The following is a 21726-nucleotide window of genomic DNA, read 5'->3' as shown; positions in this document are numbered from 1 at the left end:
CATGCGGTACGTCGCGGCAAGCCCTACGTCGGTCGCAGTTCGATGACGAAAGAGGACCGCGCCGCCACCGCTGTCCTTCGCTGCCGATGAGGCGGTGCGCGTGGCCGCTGCTGCGGCTCTCCGCTCGCGCGGGACTCGTTCTCCGCCATGGCAGGGCTGCCGCCGCCCGGCTGCGACCTGCCGCCGCGTCCTCCTTTTCCTCCTCAGTCGGCGGGGACGGCAGCTCCCGGGCTCCCGACACTTCTCTCTTCGTGCCGGTGCCGTTGAAGCCTGTCGGTGACGGGGCCGAGGAGGACGTGGGCGCCGAGCTCACGCGGCCCCTCGACAAGGGTGAGTGTGGAGAGGCAGCTGTGAGAGGGGGACGCAGGCCTCGTCCCTCCGGGGTGTCCTGCCCGTGTGACGCGCCTGCGGGGCTGGGTCCTAATGAGGGCTGAGAGGAACTGGCGGGCCCCGCCGGGCGTCGTCTGACCGCGCCCCTCCCGTCCCGGGAGCCTGCCACTCCGTTCAGGTTGTTTCCTGGAGTTTTATTTCGAAAGGTCTTGCCTTCTGGCTCCTTTGACCCGTGTTGCTGCCCGTGCCCGTGAAGATGAAAGTGGGATGAAAGCTGCCAGGTGAGGTGGTACGGCCGATAGCGAGGTTTTTACCAAGGCTCATTAGGTGTGCCCTGTGTTAGGGGGAAGAAAAATCCCGTTGGTCTAGATCCTTCACTCCTTATTTTAGCGCAGTTAGAATAAAGGTACTTGGCGTGGGGGCAGGTGCCACTGCTAAACTGAAATCTTGTGGCATTCCAAAACTGGAACTGTATCTGAATGTAGAAGTCATTGTTTTCTCAAACGTTTAGTCAGTTGTTTCATAGTTTTCTCAAGTACTGATGTAGCAGACAGAAAAGCAGTCTTCGTGAATGTGCCTAGATGAAAATTGGGCAAAGCATCCAGTATTTCTATTACTGGCCATCAGCGTTATAAACTTAAGTTTAACTTCCAGTTAGAATAGTGCGGACCTGTTTGTGTATTCTTGGGTTTGCACATCTTATAGTATGAACAAGTGTACGTTAAGTGTATCAGTTAGGAAAGCTGTGTCAAGAACTATTCCTTTCAGTGCCCTCTGTGTTATGAGAGCTGCTGAGTATGTCAGAAGCAGAACAGGAGTTTGAACTTCAGTCTTGAAGTGTCTTTCTCAATGCTTTATGTTTCTGTTTTATGTGTCTGCTAGGTGTGTGTTTTGTCATTTCGCTTGACGCATTTTTTGACGTTTAAATGGAAAGAAGAAGTTCTGTGGTTGACCTTTAGATACCGTACACTTCTGTTCTTTGTTGTCTTTACATGTGATTATACCTCAAGAACCACTGAGTTGTAACTGCTTTTCCAGCTTTGTATTTTATTTTATTCTATTTTTTTTAGTTATAAACCATACATCCTGTGCATTCTTTATCCATGCTCAGTCTTCTGCAAGGTTTTATTTTATTTAGCTGTGCTAGCACACTACCTTTAAAGACTTCCTACGTAAAAACCAAGTTCTTGATCCTTTTGATGTTTGTTGGTTCCAAACTGAGGGTGTAAACGGGAACTTTGTTCTTCATGTGCTATCAGAACACTTAATTAGGAGAACATATTATTTATGTATAGGAAGCATGGGAAAATGATCTTAATTTGTTCAGAGCCCTCAAGAAAAGAGTACCTGGCCTTAACAGCTGAAAAATCCAGCTATGAGGACAATTCTTGAACAGCTGTTAAGCAGAAAGTCTATGTTGTTTTCAGACTTGTCTTTGAGTGTTGACCTGTATTAGTAATGCATTGCTTGGGTGCCAGTATGTATGAATGATGGCATCTTACTTGTATCTTACCTGTTGCCTCGGACTGTGTTGGATTTCTTCAAAGGTACAACTAAAATGCCCTGGGAAAATAAGTATAGACTCTGTTTGGTCTCTGCTGAGTTGTTGGGAGAGAACAGATTGGCTAAAATTATTTATGTCCCTGCAGGTAAAAATTAACTACTTTGAACAGCCTGAAGTTCTTTCATGTGAGACCAGCCAGGTGACCAGCATGGTGCTTGTCTGGCTTGTTGGCCTGTAGTGCTCTCTGCTGCTGTCAGTAATTTTGTATTTTGAAACCCATCAATAATGTTAAAGAGGAAACTGAATGAGATCTTCTTTAACAAATATTGTCCATTCTTCTTTTGTGAAATAGTCTTACTCTGCTTCTCCCTCTTGGATTCTGACCACACACAGTATTATGCATCTGGGTTTGGTTTTTTATAGTTTGAATGAAGATGCTCTGTCAAATTTTGCTGTCAAACGCTGAACTAGATTCAATAAAGAAAATATTACATTTGCAGGCTTTATGATTACAGCGTGTGGAGAAACTTTGTTACTTGCAGTGCACATAATTCTAGTGTGAATCATCTTGTTAGCTTGTACTTGCTGAAGTGAGACAGTGCTCATAGTTTTCATGCTAGTCAGACACTGTCAGTTTAATAGAAGCCTTTTTAGAAGCTTGGAAAGCCTTTATAACAAACCTGCTGGTTAATGGCCTTTAGTGAAATTCTTTCATGGCTGCATCTGTTTTCTGTGACTTCATAGGAAGTGGGTCCTTATAGGTGGTGATATATGCTTTCAGTTCTGGTGTATCAAGTATGTTATAGTTAGAAGGAGCTTTGCTTTTGAGGTTTTCTTACAGGAATTGTGGCAAAATATATCTTTCTGTAGCCTTCCATTGCTTTTACAGTAGTAGTGTTTCTGACAGATTTATGTGATAGTGGTCATTCTGAAAGGCCCAAATGCACAGTGTGATGGGAAACAATAGAACAATAAGAAATTGCTGTATGATGGAATGATTTAAGATCTAAGTATGTGTTTGCTAAACCTGTTGTATGGTTGCCTTATTAAATAAGCCAGTTGTTGAGTGACTAGGTAAGACAAGAGCACATTATACCAAAATATCCAAAGAGCAGTTATGTAGAATCATAGAATTATAGAAGAGTTAGGGTTGGAAAGACCTTAAGATCATCTAGTTCCAACCCATGTGCCATGGGCAGGGACACCACATGCTAAAAAATGTCACCCAAGGCTCTGTCCAACCTGGCCTCGAATACTGCCAGGGATGGAGTGTTCTACTCTGCTTTCGCGAGACCTCACTTGGAGTATTGTGTACACTTCTGGTGTCCTCAACATAAAGAAGACATGGAACTGTTGGAACAAGCCCAGAGGAGGGCCACAAGGATGATCAGGGGACTGGAGCACTTCCCTTATGAAGATAGGCTGAGAAAGTTGGGGCTGTTCAGCCTGGAGAAGAGAAGGCTGTGTGGAGATCTCATAGCAGCCTTCCAGTATCTGAAGGGGGCTTATAAGGATGCTGGGGAGGGACTCTCTGTTAGGGACTGTAGTGACAGGACAAGGGTAATGAGTTAAACAGGGGAAGTTTAGATTGGATATAAGGAGGAAGTTCTTTCCTGTGAGGGTATGAGGCACTGGAATGGGTTGCCCAGGGAGGTTGTGAATGCTCCATCCCTGGCAGTGTTCAAGGCCAGGTTGGACAGAGCCTTGAGTGACATGGTTTAGTGTGAGGTGTCCCTGCCCATGGCAGGGGGGCTGGAACTAGATGATCTTAAGGTCCTTTCCAACCCTAACTATTCTATGATTCACAACTTCCTTGGGCAACCAAGGAAGAAAAAAAAAAACAACTGTGATATTAAACTTAAAGGGTGAAAGGGAACAAGAGGTCTGCTCATGCATGTAGTCTCAGAAGAAAGGGATGTAAAGAGCAATGAGAGAAGATATGGATGTTATAAAGGTAGGTGATCTGCTGTCAGTACAGAGAGAGAGAATGATTGGTACCTGACTTCATGATCTTCAGTACCGAGCATGAATGTTTCCAAGTTAGTGGGCAACTCAAATTAGGTCTAATTTGACTATGGGCCTTCTGGTATGGAGATGCTCTATTATCCGTTTTGAAATAAATGTAAACAAAAATCTACTGTGTGAAAGATCAACACTTTCTGATGTGGCTTCACAGAATCCTTGATGCAGTTGTTGATTTGAGGCCCAAATGCTCAGTTGTCGTATTGAATGCCCCTTCTATGGCTTTAATTGTCAGACCAGTTGACTGTGCTTACTGGTGAGGAATATAAACCAGGAAGGGTGAGGTACTGTCAGCAATTCATGCATCAGAACAGGAGGTGCTCGAACATGTGGGTTATTTAGATGCACAAGGTCACTTGGACAGGACAGTAGAAGTCTAATAGTTCTAAAGGAGTTTTAAAATACGGCAGTTCAGCTGCCTCAGTGATAGCGTACAGAAATGGACTGTTGTCATCTCAGATGCAGGAAAATGACTGAAGAGTCTTCCTGTAAATAGGGCTGAAATAGCTAAACAAATCTGATGCTTTAGAGGCTAAATGCATAATTTCTGAACTTAATCGCAGAGTTAGGCCATCTTTTTACACAGAACCTTAATAAATGCTGCTGAGAAGTCAAAGTAATTGCGGACTAAGAGCTAGAATACTGTTCTAGAATGAGGAAATGGTAAAGGAAGGGAAATCTTAAAACAGGTGAATGGTACGAAAGGTAGTGGTAGGGGCAGGACAAAGATCTGAGTATGTACCCTGATAGTTAGCTTTTGCTGTAGAAATAGTACTATGTGCAGGTAGATTAAGCTAATGTGGGCATGCCTTATTGGACTGCAATGCCAGCTTTGTTTCATTTTGATATACCTTATTGTTAAGAGAAGTATTTGCACTTAGGAAGGATCATGACCTTGGATGTTGTGGGCTGCCATGGTCCCAATGTCATGTTGCCTTGCATAGTAACATATGTTCTAGCATTGACCTTTTCATCTTGTAAGGCCACTAGGTTGTGAATTTATCTGTGTGGCTGATGTGTTAACTAACTTCTTATGGAAACTCTGAAGAAAATTAACCCCGTGCTTTTAGTGCAGCGTTTTCCAATCTGTCTTTGATTTTTAGGCCCTTAAACATTTTCTGATGAGGGTATGGATGTCTTGTAGTAGATGTAAGCTAGCTGACAGTCTTGTAACCTTCGTGAACATTTCAGACTGGGCATTAATCCATTAATAGACTACCATAACCGTGTATGGGGTATGGGATATAGCCACCCCTCTTATGCTTCTAGTTTTGCTTGCAGTTTAGCTGCTATATTCTTGTCACCTTATGATTTTCATTATGCAAAGCAGGCTACGTGTGTTCTAGAGTACAGTTATTTAGAAAGAGAAGCAATCTTTCAATAATTTAAGTTTCGTCTCATGGGAAGCTTTACGTATCATAGCGGAGATTTCAGAGTTACAGGTTAGCTGCAGAGAGCAGAGCTTAGCAATGTTGTGTTCAGTGACTTGTATTGACAAACAGGGGTGTGCTACATCATGTATCAGTCGTAGCATTTTATAATATAGGGTTTGTAGACTTGAATTTTAAGAATAATGTAAGTTTATGAAAAGGTGCTCAAGATATTTGCTAGATTTTTGTGAATTTCTGATACGCTATAGATTGAGAGGGGACATTTTTACCATTATGATTTAACTAACTCTGTGATTTAATGAGCTAAATTCAAGAGTGTACGTTAGTAAAAACAGCTTTGTTGCAAGTCTGAAGGTGCCTTTTAGGGGAGGGAAAAGGTTTATTAATAACTCTGTAATAAGACATTTTTACAAGCAAAGCTGAGTGACATGTATGAAGAAACTCTGTTAAGTTTTCCCCTCCTTTATTTAACCTGAGAAATAGGAAGAATACAGCATCTGGTTTGCCTCATCCTTCTGGAGTGTGTCTTGGAAGCAGGGTGGAGGGAAGAAGGTATTCTGAGATATTTAGTAAAACCTGTCACCAGTAGCTTAAGTAGATTTACTTTTCACATTAAAACCTGCTGTTTCCTGATAGGTGCCAATAAAAAGCAAACACCCTAAAACCTTACATGTTGGCTGCAGGTTCCTACCTTTGTGCTTTCCTATCAAGTACGAGGGAGAGCATGTCTCAAATACTGACCTCATCTTTGTGTCAGTTCTTACCCTGCTGTGGTTTAAGATTGTCCTTTCCCACAGGGGCTCAATCACTGATTGTGTTTAATTTAGGGTAAATCATTTTAATCCCCATAGCATATCGAAGAATCCCTTTCTCCAGAGTAAGGAGACTATGAGCCATGATCTTTGTGGCAGGAGAATGTGATTTAATTTTGAGCAAACTAAAAAGAAAAGTTACTCTTTTTCTACAGGTGAAGTTCTAAAAAACTTGAATAAGTTCTACAAAAGAAAAGAAATCCAAAGACTAGGAGCAGAAAATGGATTAGATGGTAAGAAAATGTTCTAAGATTTTATTTTTTTTTCAAATGTGTAATCTGTTTCTACTGAGATATGGTATTAGGTAGATCTGATCTGTTGTGGGTCATGTAACAGTGCTTGTTCAGGTTGTCTCTGTCACTTGGTTCAAACCTAAGTGTTCAAACCTTTATATTTACTTTTAATACCTGATATTAAGTTGCAGGTTTTTAATACAATACAGTGTTTTGTTAGGTGTTTACAAGTATGGTTTTGTGACTCCAGTCACATTCACTTTATTCCTTTTTTTTTCTCCCCCAGCTCGCCTGTTTCACCAAGCATTTATAAGCTTTAGGAAGTATATCATGGAATCCAGTTCTGTGAGTGCTGATTTGCATATTATTCTGAATGATATATGCTGTGATGCAGGCAAGTATCTGGAGTGCTTGTAAAATTAAATGTATGTTTTTTTTCTTGGTTTTGACCTGTATGCCTACCTGCATACCTGTGGATCCCTTTATTGGGGTATAAAAGAGGTTAAAAATCATTGCTTCCCCGTCAGAAGTAATTGTGCCCCTCTTATGGAGAGATCTATCTTTAAATCCTCTGAAGTGGAAACGAAGGAGGTAGAGGTCTTTGCTAGCAGCAGCCTGTTTTATAGCGTCGTTTCTTCCCTGAAACAGAAGTACTTTTCCATGTATTCCTCTCTTAAAAATCCAGTTGTCACTAGGGGGCACTTTGGGAGCTTTCTCCTGGCCACATAGCTTCAGTACTTGGAAATACAACTCTGATGTGCTCTTTTTCTGTGTAGCATTGATAGGAGTGAGTGTGAGTGTAGTATTGATAGGAGCTTAGTGCATCTTTTGTTGTAATCAGCAACACTTAAGCGGGAGGTGATGCTAGCTGGTTACAGTGGAAACAGCTTTCTCCACAGTTAGAGTTGCAGTGTTTACTGTTAGGAAATGTGAAGTGTTTTTTTATATTAGTTGTGCATAGTCGGAAATGTGAAGTGTCTTTTTATATTAGTTGTGCATAGTCTTCCACATGATTTCCTCACTTCCGCTTCGCATTTACTTACATATGAGCATTGTTTATGTATGCCTTAAAACTCACATACATAGAAGTGTAAAGGATTATGTCATGTTTTGAAGTTTTTTAGTTTGAGTTTTGCTTGCCTAAAGATAATACTTGAAAATACTACAGTTTTTAAATTCTTTAAATTTTTAAAAATAATTTTGGCTGTGAAATGACTACTTATTCTTAATTAAAACCAAAAACACACAAAAAACCCCACTGCTTTTTCATGTGTGTGTGTTTGATGACAGTTTTTTAGATTGAGATAGTTCTTTGAAATTCTGTGAGAGGTGCACAGTTTAGAAGTTCTGTAGACATGTAGGCTACTACAGTGAATATACTGAATTTCATTTTTTTCTTCAAGCTGTTGTATTTGTAGTACGTTGCTTAGTGAGTCTGTGTACTCATGTTAGTTTATCTTTCTGCCATTGGGATAATCATTGAACACTGTAGGGAGCCAGAAGTTGAAATAATTATCTAAGTGTCTGGTGGAAATAGTAGAATTTTTTTTTTGGTAAAGTTTATTATGAAGATACATACCTTCAGCCAAGCATGCAACTTTCTTAAAAGGATTTGTCTTCTAGGTCACGTGGATGATCTCTTTCCGTTTTTCCTGAGGCATGCAAAGCAGATCTTTCCAATGCTGGACTGTATGGATGATCTACGCAAAATCAGTGATTTAAGATTGCCGCCCAACTGGTCAGTGTGTTTAAGTGGTTGTAATGTTTTCTTTGTGTAATAGAATTTCATAGTCTGTGGACCTAAGCTTTTTGATGTATAATTGCACTCTATTTTCAGTTCCATTTCTCTGTTTCTGCAATGATTAATGTCAGAAACTCTTTATTTGTGCCAAGATACACTGCAATCAATTAAAATAAAGGAAGATTATATTGGGTATTAAATTTGCTGAGTTGTATTGTCTTCCCAGCTGTCTTCTGGCTGTATCTGTTTGGGAGGTTGCATGCTGTAGCATTAAAATATCAATATACCCAAGGAAAGAGACCACAGTAATGAGAATTATTTCGAACAGAGTGTATGAATTCCACTCTAAATCTTTGAAAGTGTTGCATTGTTTAGAAGATGAATGTATAAGACTTAGTAACTTCATTATACTGTCTCTAAGAACTTGGATCATTCTGCTTTCAACACACTTTAAAAAGTCTATTAATAAGTAAAATTTTAAGCTAATTTACAATTACCCCTGAATCAGTATCCAGAAAACCATATTAAGTGTTCAACAAATCTGTTTTTGTGTGTATGTTATAGGTATCCGGATGCCAGAGCTATTCAGAGAAAGATAATATTTCATGCTGGTCCTACAAACAGTGGAAAAACTTACCATGCTATCCAGAGATTTTTGTCAGCAAAATCTGGAATATACTGTGGTCCACTAAAACTTCTGGCTCATGAAATCTTCCAAAAGAGTAATAATGCTGTCAGTATGTTATATTACTTACCTATATCCTTAGTACTGGAACAGTCTCATGAATGCATGTTTGTAAAGTACTGTAGCTGCTTAAGCTAGTCCATGAAGTAATGTGCTTGAATGAGTGCCTTTACTTTGCAGTAACAGCTCATGTGAACACCAGTTGTGCATTTCTGCTTTGGGCGTGCAGAATTGAACATCATTTCCCCAAATGGAACATCACTTTCCCCAAAACAGGCTGTGCAATCATCCCTGTGACCTGTCTTCATTTTCCTGAGTTTAGCCAGGTTCTACTATTAGCTTTTTCAGTGTGGAAACCATGGCTTCTTTTGCCCATGACCTTTATTTTAGCTTGTAGGCAAGAAACGATCCTTGCTTAACTCCCCTCAACCTTCTGCTTCAGTGTTGAAATATATTTCACTGAACCATCTAATAAAAACTTCTACAGATTCAGATGTGTTGAGTTGAAGAGCAGTGCCCTGTATCAGGTACCTAGAAGCAGTTTTCATTAGTACTTTTTTTTATTGCTTCCAGCATTCTTTTGAAGGCTCCTCATCAGTGTGTTTCTGGCTACACAGAATCACACCAGTTCTCAAGCATTATAGTAACACCTCACATGTTAATGCAGCATCGTGTATATGTACAGTGGTGTTTACCGTATGATCTTATAATTTATCTTTTTCTGACGAGTCTGTGATTTAGAGCTTGTAATTCCAATTATTCATTTATCAAAGCAACATGTAGGAAAGATTGGCTTGTCCTAGGAGATGTCTGTAAGAAGTACCTTGTAGAGAATGTGGATACCGTGCAGTGATGTTCTTGGTTAGCAGAGTTACTGCACTTTTTTCCCATGTTTAGTGTGTTCAAGGACTTATCACTTGGCAGCTCATGGATCATACGTAGCCCTTGAGGCTTAAACAGCGCTTCCTGCATGCCTTTACAGGTGGCTGTAAATATGAAAGAAATAGCCATCTGCCTGACATTCAGCAAGTGTAGAGGATAGTGGCCCCCGCTGTCTCTCACAGCTAGTCCTCATGAACTCTTGCTGTGTGCATGTAAGGCAGTAGGTGAGACATCCAACAGGGCAATCACCAAATGAACTGGAGGAGGCTGGAGCTTGTAAGGCTCCTTCACTGCTGGACAGCGCTTTATGAGCCCCTTGTACTACAGCTCTTCTGACAGTTCTTTTGTTGCAGATGTGACAGCTCTGAAATGCTCAGAGGAGATGTAATATCCTGCAGGAGTATGGGAGGGGATTAGTTACAGACACTACGTCTTCATTATACCCTTCAGCCTGATAGGACTTAAATACAGGACACAAGTCTCAAAAGGCTGAGTTGTTGTTTTCTGGATAGCATCCACTACACTGTCTTAGAAGCTGCTCTAAGAAACTTTTTTTTTTTTTTTTCCCTTTGGAATGGGGATTTTGTTGTAATACAGAAACTTAACACGAATTTTCTGAATCCCTTTAGAATGTGCCATGTGACTTGGTGACAGGAGAAGAACGTGTGTATGCCAATGAAGATGCCAGACAAGCTCCTCATATTGCTTGTACCATTGAAATGTGCAGCACTAATACACCTTGTATGTATACAGAATTGTTTCAGTCATATCTGTGGTACCTTCATGTGTGCTATTGCCTGGACTCTGAGGTTGTTGAGCTATTCTTTTTTTTGCTTATTTGAACGATTTCTAAACTCTGTTACAGGGGTTAGAACAGTGATCATCTTAGAATAGCTTTTTCGTGGTGGAGGATTAACTTGATTTGATCAACTTTTTAGAAAGCCTTTAAGTTCCTTCCTGTGTAGATTTGCTGTTCTAAATGCTCTTCCTTGGTGTGTGATATTTTTCTTTTTTGTTTTAAGATGAAGTTGCTGTGATTGATGAAATTCAGATGATCAGAGATCCTGCCAGAGGGTGGGCTTGGACAAGAGCCCTTCTAGGTAATCTTGTTTGTGTTGACAGCAAGCTAGTTTAGCATGACTGTAAACAGCACATTAAATTAAGCTTAGCAGTCAGAATATTTGTAAGTGGTTACAATATGGGGTGCAAAATGAAAGTATTTTTTCTTATGTCTTCTCACAGCAGGATAGAGAGATACTTTGCCTCAAAGGATTTGTCTGTATGCAACAAGTTACCTGTCATGTTTTATTTAATGAATTTTTTTTTTTTAAGATTCTGTTCTCTATGTTATGCAGATGCCTTTTTTAGTTTTACTTCCTTGGGTAATATGGAGCCTTTGTGTTGTTACACTCTGTTGTCCTTTTACATTGATTATTTTCTAAAGTTTTGCTTTTTATTGTTCAGTTAAAACAACACAATTTTTCAGAGATTTTGTTGTGAAGAGATACTGTTAAATCTATGGCAGCATGAAAAACATTAAATATTTTGTAATGTTAATCTAAAGTACTCATTTATAGAGCTGCATTGGTCTGTTAAATTCTTAGAAGAATACTTCTTTTTATAAATTTAGAATTTTTCAAGAGCAATTTTTGAAACTCATTTTTCCTCAGATTTTGAACAAAAGTCTGGAATCTGACTTCTCCCCTCTTGATTCCCTCCACTGCTCGTAGTGCTAAGTTCAACAGCATGATCTGTCACACTTCCTCTACCTCCTTTTTTATTAGCTTCTGGGTTCTGACTGCATTTGGGACATACTCATAATTTTAGGAGGTCATGCAGAAACCAAAGCTCTTGTGTTCTGCTGTGGTTTGGGAGGTAGTAAAACATTAGTAGTAAATAAAACATTTTCAAAGATTTGTTCCATTTGTTCAGTGGTTGAAGGTACCTCTTGTTTTGGCTGAGGGTGCAATAAGGTATTAGCTACTCTGATTATCATACTAATGAATTTCCAAACAACTCTTGCTGACATGAGTTCAAAAACAGCTCCAATAATTGTGTAGTGGGAGAGGCATTAGATACTGATCGGGGGTTTTGAAGGAAGTGAAATGCAGTCCTCACTGACATGTTTAGCGAACAAAATGTAATTTTGCTTAACTTAAAAATCAGCTGAAGCTACTGTAGTCTGTAAATACATAACATTTTGCAATTTATTTCATTGGTTCTTGTTTAGGACTCTGTGCAGAAGAAATCCACGTTTGTGGAGAAGCTGCTGCTATTGACTTGGTGACAGAGCTCATGTACACTACAGGGGAGGAGGTTGAAGTAAGTTTTTTATTTCTGTCAAGTTATGGACAGAACATCAGATTCTCCTTGCTGGAAAACCGGCAAAAATTAGGGACTTCTGGGAGCATCACTGATCGCATTTATTCTTGCAGGACTTCTTTTTAAAATGTTTCTCAATTCCTGTAAGCTAAAGGAGATGTTGCAAAGCGGTTTGGTGGGTTTTATTTTTTTTTTAATAGTGGTATAGCTTTGCTTAGACAAAGTGCTCTGCTGAGTTTCCCTCAGGGAATGCTACAGCTATTCAGGGGTGTTCTTTACGGTTCTGTTCCTCTGAAGGGTGCAGTGCTCTTAAGTTTACTGAGGTTACTGGATCTGTTGGTATTTATTCTCCATATGATAAGGAAAGCCGTTAAAAGCACTAGGACCTCCAGAACAGTGATTGAAAGATACCTGAAACCCAACTTTACTGTCATAAATATTTTTTTTAGGGGCAAGTTTCCTTTGTGAAGAGTATTTAAAAACATAAAATTTGATCCTAAGTCCTGCCTATATGATTTCGTGGTGAATTAGCAGTAGCTTCACATATCTGTGTGTGGTGGAGTGTGTGAAAGAGGACCAGTTACAGCATTCAGATGATTTGCGTGAAAACAAACTCTCATTTCTTTATAGAATTGATACATAGTCTGTACATTTATTTTCTTAGATTTACTTTACCTGTAAAAATATACAGTTCTTCTGTGTCTTTAAAAGATTGTATAGTTTTCAGTTTGGGAAGTGCTGCAAGATAGTAAGTGTATAAGGTGTATGTCACCTTCTCCTCAGTAATTATCCCTTCAGAACTGTGTGAGATCCCTCAGTGTTTCAATCAACTTTAATAGTAACCATGCTGGCTGATATTCCATAGGAAGTTTTTATTTAAAAATTAACTATCTTTGACAACTCCTCTGTCTCTAGGTCCGAAACTACGAGAGACTCACTTCTCTCACTGTGCTGGATTATGCCTTAGAATCTTTAGATAACCTCCGCCCTGGAGACTGCATTGTCTGTTTCAGTAAGAATGACATTTATTCTATCAGTCGACAGATTGAAGCCAGAGGATTAGAATGTGCTGTCATATATGGCAGTCTACCACCAGGTGAGACTTTTCCTTTTGCTTTTAAGGAAATGTTCTGCTGCTTGCTGTTTCTTAGAAAAACTTTTAAAATGAAGCAGTACAGGTTTTCATAGTTTTGTATCTATATCGTAAGAGAAAGTAATCAACTTTCATTGATTGATGTTTTAATCCTGGATTTAGACCTTTATTATGTTCTTAATATTGATCTTCAGATAGACGTCATTAAATGAGGTCTGTCCACAGTTCTAGGAATTAATTAAATCCCTCCCCCGCCCCCCCCTTCCACCAGCAACAGCCAAATACCAACCAAATACCAATTTGTTTGGTGGTGGTTTTTTTTGGTTTGGCTTGGTTTGTTTGGTGGTTTGGTTTATTTGTTTGTTTTTTCCCTAAAGGCATTGGGCTTAGTAATACATAATCACTGTTTTATAAGAAGAGTTTTGTATGTGAACTGTTTTGTAATTTTTTTAGGAACAAAACTTGAACAGGCAAAGAAGTTCAATGATCCTGATGATCCATGCAAAATTTTAGTTGCTACAGATGCAATTGGAATGGGACTCAATTTGTAAGTATTTGGAACAGGTCATGGTATAGTTTTGTGGCAGATTTTTTTGTATGTTGTTGTTGGTTTTGGGTTATTTTGGGGTGTGGTACCTGCATTAATTCCTTCACCTTGTTTCTTCTCAGTTTGGCTAATTTGGCTAAATAGCTGCTATGTCTAGATAACACAGTATCTGCATTGTAATTCTGACGTAGTGATCCATTTGATGAGGTAGAACTGAGCTTTAATTTTAAAACTGATTCTAAAAATTAAATGGCTCACTTGGCCTAATTCTGTGGGAAAGCATGCACTGTTAAGATCCTTTCAGTTCACTGGAATAAGATGTGCGCAGTTGTCAGTGGCAGGCTCTTGCATTTCTGAAATACAGAGCAAGTTCAGTCCAGTTGCAAATGTATTTTGGTGCTGAAGGTGATGCAATCGCATTTCTATAAACTACTAAGGCAGATGATGGTGAATGAATTGAGACCTTACTAGAACGTGGTTGGTGTGTGTAGGGATGATGATTCTTCTGCAACTAACCAAACTAACCAGTAGTCTTGTGCTGCCCCTTTGAATATGCTGTGTCTGTAAGCAGTATTTCTAATCTTTTAATTTATAGAGGGGGGGAAATAAACCCTAAACCCCAGCCAAATAAAAAGGTTTTCATGCTTCTGTCATAGGTTAAAATAATTTCCAAAGAAGGATTTATCTCTGGCTTTATTCAAATATTTCAGGTGTATAAGAAGAATAATTTTTAACTCTATAGTAAAGCCAACTATCAATGAGAAGGGAGAAAAGGAAATAGACTCCATTACAACCTCGCAGGCTCTACAAATTGCAGGCAGAGCTGGACGTTACGGCTCATCCTTCAAAGAAGGAGAAGTCACTACAATGCATCGTGATGACCTCATACAGCTGAAGGAAATTTTGAAGGAGCCTGTGCGACCTGTGAAGGTGAGAGGCTCAGTACCTGATTTCTACAGACATGCGCTGAAGCTGTTTTACTATGTTCTGATCCCAAATTATTTTTCCTTGTGTCTGTTTACAAGTTAGTTATAAAAATGGGTTGTGTCATGCCCAATGGCTTTTTTGATTTTGTCCCATTTGGAGACTTGCAATATTTCATTTATATTGATGCTGCTCTTTCAAGACCTAAAAGCTTAAACACATGCTGAAGTTCTACATAAGTATGCTAAATAAAGTGGATTCCTGGGTGGCTTGGTTTCTTGCGTTTTGTCTTTCTAGATTTTGTTTCTGATGCGCTAAGTTAAGAACAATATTGAGAATTAACGGAATATTTTTCTTTGTTTTCCCTTTAGGCAGCTGGCCTACATCCTACTCCTGAGCAGATAGAAATGTTTGCTTATCATCTCCCTGATGCCACTCTATCCAACCTAATTGTAAGAATGATCAAAATATTAGCTTCTGCTTTAAAAATTAAGCATTACTTTTAGTCAGTGTTTTTGTTCAAACATATACTTTGGGAACCTAACAGACAGCCTTGTGTATTATCTTTTATCAGTTGGATTCTTCTCTCTACTATAGTGACTGCAAATATGTTTAGAATGCTTAACTTTTCTTTGTTAAACTTGAAAGCTGTTGAAGTGTGTAAATAGGTTCACAGATGTGAACCTTTTCATTTCACCTGTTCCGTATTTTAAGTGTAGACTTTCTGGTCAGAGGCTGAAAATACTACAAATTGACATCTTGATAAATTCCTGAGAAACTGGGCTGGTTATGTCAGGTTTCTGTACATTTGAGAGCTACCTGAGTATTTTTTATTGTTGGTTCTGTGGACTTTATGGTAAAACAGTGTCTCCTTAACTTTGAGAAAATGGATTTTTTTGATCTACTTGATCTCATCATTAGAATTTTTGGAAGTGTCTAAAACTTTTAAAGTAAAAATAAAGCTTATGATGCTGTATTTAAAAAACAGTATCATGGTTTTTAGTGCACTGAGAAATTCTTAGCAGCTTTCATTGATTTAAGCGTGTATTATTGTTCTCTGCTGATGTGCTGTTACGTAGCAAAGCGTACAATTTCTAATCTTGAGGTAAAAGATTATACTTGGAGACTTCCTGGAAACTTACGCTGGTAGGGTAACAGCACATCTTTAGAATTCTATGATTGAGAATTTTGGGACTAGCATAGAAGTATTAAGATAAAACTTCCGTGTTGTTACTGATCTCTTAAGTATTTGCTCACAGTGCTTCTTTAAAGATCTTTTAAAAAGTCTTTCAAAGATTTACACTAGAGAAATAATTTTGGAGGTGTGTAAAAATTTCCCCTGCAACGTGCAGGTGGCATCTCCTTTTTCTCCAAACCTTGGATATGTTTCAGGTATTCTTTGAACTCTTCTGTTGCAATACTATATTTATCTTGTGATTTCTTTCTTCCTAAGATATTGCCGGCATTGGGCTAAAAATAGCTCAATTATTGAATTTTATGCTGTAAAATTAGCTTTTTGGGTCATGCTAAGTGACAAACCTGTAATGAGTTCTAAACACAGGGCTAGTTCCTGTGATGGTGTTCTTTGTAACTAAAATATACACTTCCAGAACACTGTATTTGTTACTTATGAGATGACTTGAAAATGCTTAAATCATAGTGTGTTATGTCTTCTCTGATCCTGTGTTAGGGAATTTAACAAAAGTCCTGTTAAGAGCAGAAGGAACTCCCCATCCCCTTTTTTATTACTGTGATCAAATTTGGTATTTTTAACTGTTCTTTCAGTGTAACTAGAATTTAACAACTCTCTCCTGTGATAACATTCTCTTCATTCGGTTATATTTTCACAGGATATTTTTGTGAGTCTCTCACAAGTCGATGGGCTTTACTTCGTTTGCAATATTGATGACTTTAAATTTCTAGCAGATATGATTCAGCACATTCCACTAAATTTGCGATCACGATATGTCTTCTGCACTGCACCCTTGAATAGAAAAGAGCCTTTTGTGTGTACCACATTGCTGAAGGTCAGTTACTTATTTTCTCAAAAAAATGTGGTATTTATATTGGAGCAAGCACGTTTTGGTGCACTGAGACTATATCTAGCTGCTGTAGTGATTATGGGTTTTGTCATTAGACCATTTGAGATCATTCTTGAAGTGCTCACAGGTAGTGATATAAAATAGCTGAAGATATTTTTTTCTGGTTGCATTCTTCACCATTTTTATTGGCCAAATCTTTTAACTTCTGAGAACTGATTTTCATTTTGTGATATAAATTAAAGTTTGGATGGCTTTTCTGCTGTTTGCCTCAGAGAATCCTACTGCTTGCCTTGCAGGTGATCTATGAACTGGGAGAGATCAGAATTGTGTGACGTAGCTACTTGTGCACCATTAAGCTTTGCACTGTATCATGTCTAAAAGTTGTCCTTAAAAACCAAGGTGCTGCTGCTTCAAGGTGTTAGCTTGTCAGCAGAAGAATGTGACATTGTGTGATTGCTGATATTTGAATATAGTTACATAGCATTAAACCCCCCTGAAAACACAGAGCTTAAGTTGCTCTCAGAATTACTTCATTTTACCTTTCAGGCCTGGATGAACTGTTTTCCACTGTGCCCCTGGTGTGATTGTTTTGAGGAATTTGTAGTCAGCTGCTGTCAGTTTTTTGGGATTAATAGTTTTGTTTGGGTCTGTAACTTTGTTAGTATCACCTTTGTCCCCTTTAGAGACTGCATTAAACATTTTTGTTAAAATACTGAAAAAATGAAACTGATGTGGTGCCCTAGTGTCAGATATTAGACCATGCTTTTCAGAAAATGCTAATAATGTTCTTTAAAAATTGAGTGATTTAAATAGTTGTGGAAAAAAAAAAAGGTGCCTTATCAAGATAATTTTGAGCATTCAGATCCCAGGTAATGAAGGTACAGAGGGGCATAATGTGATGTCTGAGGGAGGCAGGCTGTTGTGAATGCCTGTGTGAATTTAAGCCCCATTCCTTGGCAGAAAAAAACCCCACCCTTCTGGCATCAGCCAGTGAGGAAGCAGTTATTCCAAGTCATCAACACTCCTGAAAATTATAAATATAGATCTTATTTGTCTTGTTTATCTTTTGGTAAAAGAGTTGAGATGTCTAGATTTCAGAAGGGTTGATTTCTAGTGCAGATTAATTGGTTTGAGTTATGAATAGTGTGTTTCCTAAGTCAGGGAACACATTTCACATTTTCTCAATCTTGGAGATTCTGAAACGAGGTAATTAAAAGCAACAGGAGCAGGAGAATTAAAAAAACTAAGAGGTCCATCTGCTTCGCTAAATGAAATCATGTATCTTAAGTGTTATGCTTTTCTGAATTAGCTCTATTTGTTGCTTAACTATGGGCATGGCCCATGGACAGACTGTGCTAATGAGGCCCTGGGAAGGAAGAGGTGACTCCTGTGTTGAGTAATTAAGTGAAAGAATGTGTGGCATTTGGACTGCATAAAACAAAGGAGGTATTTTCTGGAGCATTCTATGTACACAGACTCAAGGGAATTTAACTCATTTGGGATTTCTTCCTTCATGACTAACTGAGGACTTCACTAAATCTGCTTGTTTTTCAGTTTGCAAGGCAGTTCAGTAGAAATGAGCCTCTGACATTTGACTGGATCTGTCAGCACACCAAATGGCCATTAGCTGCTCCGAAGAACATCAAAGAGCTTGTACACCTTGAGGCTGTTCATGATGTTTTTGACCTCTATCTGTGGTTAAGGTATTGTTCTTGTGCTTGAAAGTAATTTTTATTTTTTCCTAATACCTACAGCTACAATCCTAGAAAAGCAGTGTCTTTGAGTCTGTGTGTACGTGCTGCATTGTGGCCTCCTTTGACCCTTTAGAGGATCTTGACAAATGCAAATGTAGCTATGTTGTGGGAGCAAGTCATGGGTTCTGCAGAGAACAGTTTGTGACTGACAGAAAGTTAGAAACAAAGTGATCTTGGACTAGAGCAGCTGAAATGCTACTTAAAATACAGTGGGCTTGCCATGCAACATGTAATAATTAGGTATATTTTTTTTTTACCGTTCATAGTATGTATCTCATTTTTGTCCCAGTCTGCAGTCCTTGAATCCTGTGTTGTTTTGCTTCTCTTCAGTTACCGTTTCATGGATATGTTCCCTGATGCTGTCCTTGTGAGGGATATACAGAAAAAACTGGATGACATTATACAAGCTGGTGTCAGCAACATCACAAAGCTGATCCGAGCTTCACAATCTGCAGCTGCTCCTGGCACAGCAGAAGTTGTGTCAGAAGACTTTCCTCTTTCAAGGACAAAGAGGGATACCAGGGCGGTTTCAGACCGTCATAGTGCAAGATCCACAGAGGCACTCTCTATTGCAGTGGACGTGCCAGGAGAAAGAAGAGCAAAGAACTTGAAAGCCTATCGGTCTTCAACAAGGCAGGAGGATCTGAAAAGCTATGGACGTGGATCTCTTGCCAACAGATTGCTGCGTGAAGGACTTCTAACACAAGAAATGCTCAGACAGCTGGAGAGTGAATGGCAGGATCAGCACAGGAATGGTAGATATGGCACTGGTTCAAAAAGAGATAGTCAGAATAGTTCAAAGGAAATGGAGAAAGAGAAAAAATAGAACCATGTCCTAATTCTGTTTAGGTTTTATTAATAAAATAAACTACTATTTTAATATCTTCTTTGGCATTTCATGTTTACACTGCTGCAGCTCCTTTATGTTTTCGTTTGTCCTGTGACCGGATATGTGAAGCAGTCAGAGAAATGGACTCTTAAAAGCTCAGAGGCCATACGTTTGCATTTAGCAGACAACTGTACACTTTTTCAATCATGGAATTCAGCAAAGTGTATGATCTGCTGCTGTGTGAAAATTTGAACTTGATGTCTTCTTGCAAGATATCCTCACATCGTTAATAAATGTCACCTATTTCACTAGCAATGAATTAGCTACTCATTCCATCCCTTCCCAAAGGGCAGAGTTTAACAGATAACGAACAAGCAATGGAACAACGCGGCAGGAAATTGGTTCATAATGGTGATAGGAGTCATGTGCCTCTAACCTTTGTGTATGTGAAAATGCGGAAGCATTTGTGTTAATGCAGTGGAGAATGATAAAATTCTGGCCGCAGGAATTTTTGAGTAAATTCCGTCATCTGAGGGGTAATTACTGAAATAAAGTAAAATCTGTCCTTGCTTTTTAAATTATATTCTTTCTTCTAGGAAGAGCTCATCATGCTGATTCAGACAAAGTTTTGAGGGAGAAAGAAGAAAAAAAAAATGGGATTGTGATTTTTTGGGAGAAAGGAGAAGATGCTAGAAACATAGGTATAATTTTAGTTACTTTTGAGAAATTTGGTTGTCTGTTTCTCCTTGACTTTTCTAGTTCTATTTAATACAAATTATTTTCTGTGGCATTTCATAATTGTTTTATTTGCTTCACATGCCAGTTTGTGATACCTGAATTTTGAGAGGATGCATATATAATATATTATGGAAGTTCACACAATAGCTTATAGTTTAAGTAACAACTTGTGAGTTGGTATTTGTGCCAGTAGTATTTCCACATACCTAGTTTATCATGGCTATCATAAAGTGGGAAAGTTAGGTGCTTCCTGCCTGGAGAAAGGTTTAATTTCCTGGAACTAGATTTTTGGGAAAAGGACTTTTTTTTTGTTTTGGTGATGCAGCACCAGGCTATGGCTCTTTCATACATGTGCAGATGCTCTGTCGTTTGTTTTCAAAGTGTGAGCTGCTTTAAGGTATGCTTTTGAGCCCTTGGTAGGGATATCGGGGAATGGAAAGAATCAGAAGTGGGTTTCAGCATTAGGATGTGTTGCTTGGGCTGCCTGAGAATAATGCGGCAGCAACTGTATTTCTGGGGTTGGCTATATCCAAGTCTGCAGATCCTGCTTGTCTTAATGCTGGGATGCTTGTAAAAGCCAGGTTAAATTTCATTGTATCGAACACCTGACATTCTAAAATGATCAGACACATATTTTTGCAGGTTGAAAGTTTGCTCTGAATGCCCTTTGCTTCCTCCTAGTATCAATCCTTTAAGCTGCTGTTTGGAAACAAGTCTGCAGCAGTTTGAATAATGCTTTAACAGCTGATTTCAGTGTATTTCATGAACTGTATCCCCATTAAAAGCAGACAGTGCTTAAACGTTTCTAGTCCACATGATCTCTTGCTGATTTTAGTACTGCACTGGTGTGGAGGGAAAGTTTTAGGTCTTTCCCCTGCAAAGCCCCAGCTTTCTTTCCTCCCCAAAGAAAGACCAAGCAGCTATGTGTGCATGGCAGTGGCCATGTGAGTATCATGAATTTCCCACTTTGTGGACAGGTAATTCTGCTTTGCTTTCTCAGGGTCCTGACAGTCTCTGCTTAAGAGCAACGTGGCTTACTCAGAATGTGAGCTTACAATTAACCCTTACAAATACATTCCATTTGATACTGTTCAAATAGCTTGTGCGATGTGGATTACGTGATTCAGTGGTATCAATTGCTTCCTTGTGTCCTTCGCACTTGACAGTCTCAATGGGAAATTGTAGTCGCTCAAGCCTGCAGACTGGTTTTAAAGGCATGTGTTTGCCAACTTACCTCTTGGACTGTAAACTCCTTGCTGAATCTGCAAAACCACTATTCAAAACCACAGTTGTACAAGTACAACTCCTCTATTTTCTCTCCCGCAGTGCATGTGGGGTTGGGTTGCAGGAGGCCTACATTGCTACTGTACTTTGCTTCTAGTCTGTTTTGATAAATTCGTCCTTTAATTGTATGCTAAGTTGCATCCTAGTGTATATTTTTGGGCAAGGAAAGAGTGGCTGGGACTTTGGGGTATAAGCCAGCCTTGAGTTTCAGCAGCAAGCCTTGCAATTACAAAGCTAAATGACTATAACTGGTTTTTTTTTTTTTAGTATTTTGCTGAGATTAGCACTTGGCTTAACTCATTGCTTGTTTCCATAGTGACTCCATAGTAACTGTTTTAAGAGCTCTGAAGTTTATTCAGGCGTTCACAGGCTGACTTTTTATGAGTTTTCTTCTGAGCTAATGGTGTGGCTGTCATTGACTCCCATTAGAATGACTGCCAAATTGGTCCCATATGGTGCAATCTGGACTGGTGCGGTGCAAAGCTATGCCAGCTGCACATTTTTAACATGCCCTGTGCAAGCAAGCCCCTGGGGGAGGACTGAGTGACCTCTTGCTCTTCTTCATGGGGCTGTGCCAAAAGCTTTTCTTCCTA

General features: G+C 39.1%; 1 protein-coding gene across 2 annotated transcripts; it reads left to right on the top strand.

Moving 5' to 3' along the window:
• The first annotated feature begins 81 nt into the window (after window positions 1-81).
• Window positions 82-19426, top strand: SUPV3L1 (Suv3 like RNA helicase). Of its 2 annotated transcripts, XM_061373943.1 has the most exons (15): window positions 82-330; window positions 6215-6292; window positions 6579-6686; window positions 7916-8030; window positions 8598-8766; window positions 10230-10341; window positions 10623-10700; window positions 11831-11922; window positions 12838-13018; window positions 13469-13562; window positions 14273-14492; window positions 14858-14938; window positions 16337-16513; window positions 18083-18231; window positions 18613-19426. In XM_061373943.1, exons 1-15 carry the CDS (start codon window positions 87-89, stop codon window positions 19106-19108), a joined length of 2394 nt encoding a protein of 797 aa, XP_061229927.1. In that variant the 5' UTR covers window positions 82-86; the 3' UTR covers window positions 19109-19426. The 2 variants fall into 2 exon arrangements, with proteins under 2 accessions (XP_061229927.1, XP_061229929.1); XM_061373945.1 differs by lacking the exon at window positions 82-330 and having other exon boundaries at window positions 6234-6292; window positions 6579-6637.
• Window positions 19427-21726: the final 2300 nt, after the last annotated feature.

Source organism: Neopsephotus bourkii, unplaced genomic scaffold, assembly GCF_033783945.1.
Source record: "Neopsephotus bourkii isolate Nb327-2 ecotype Australia unplaced genomic scaffold, CSIRO-AGI_Nbou_v1 NB_1634, whole genome shotgun sequence".
In the NCBI taxonomy this organism is placed as follows: domain Eukaryota; kingdom Metazoa; phylum Chordata; class Aves; order Psittaciformes; family Psittacidae; genus Neopsephotus; species Neopsephotus bourkii.
This window is presented reverse-complemented; position numbering and strand designations above follow the sequence as displayed.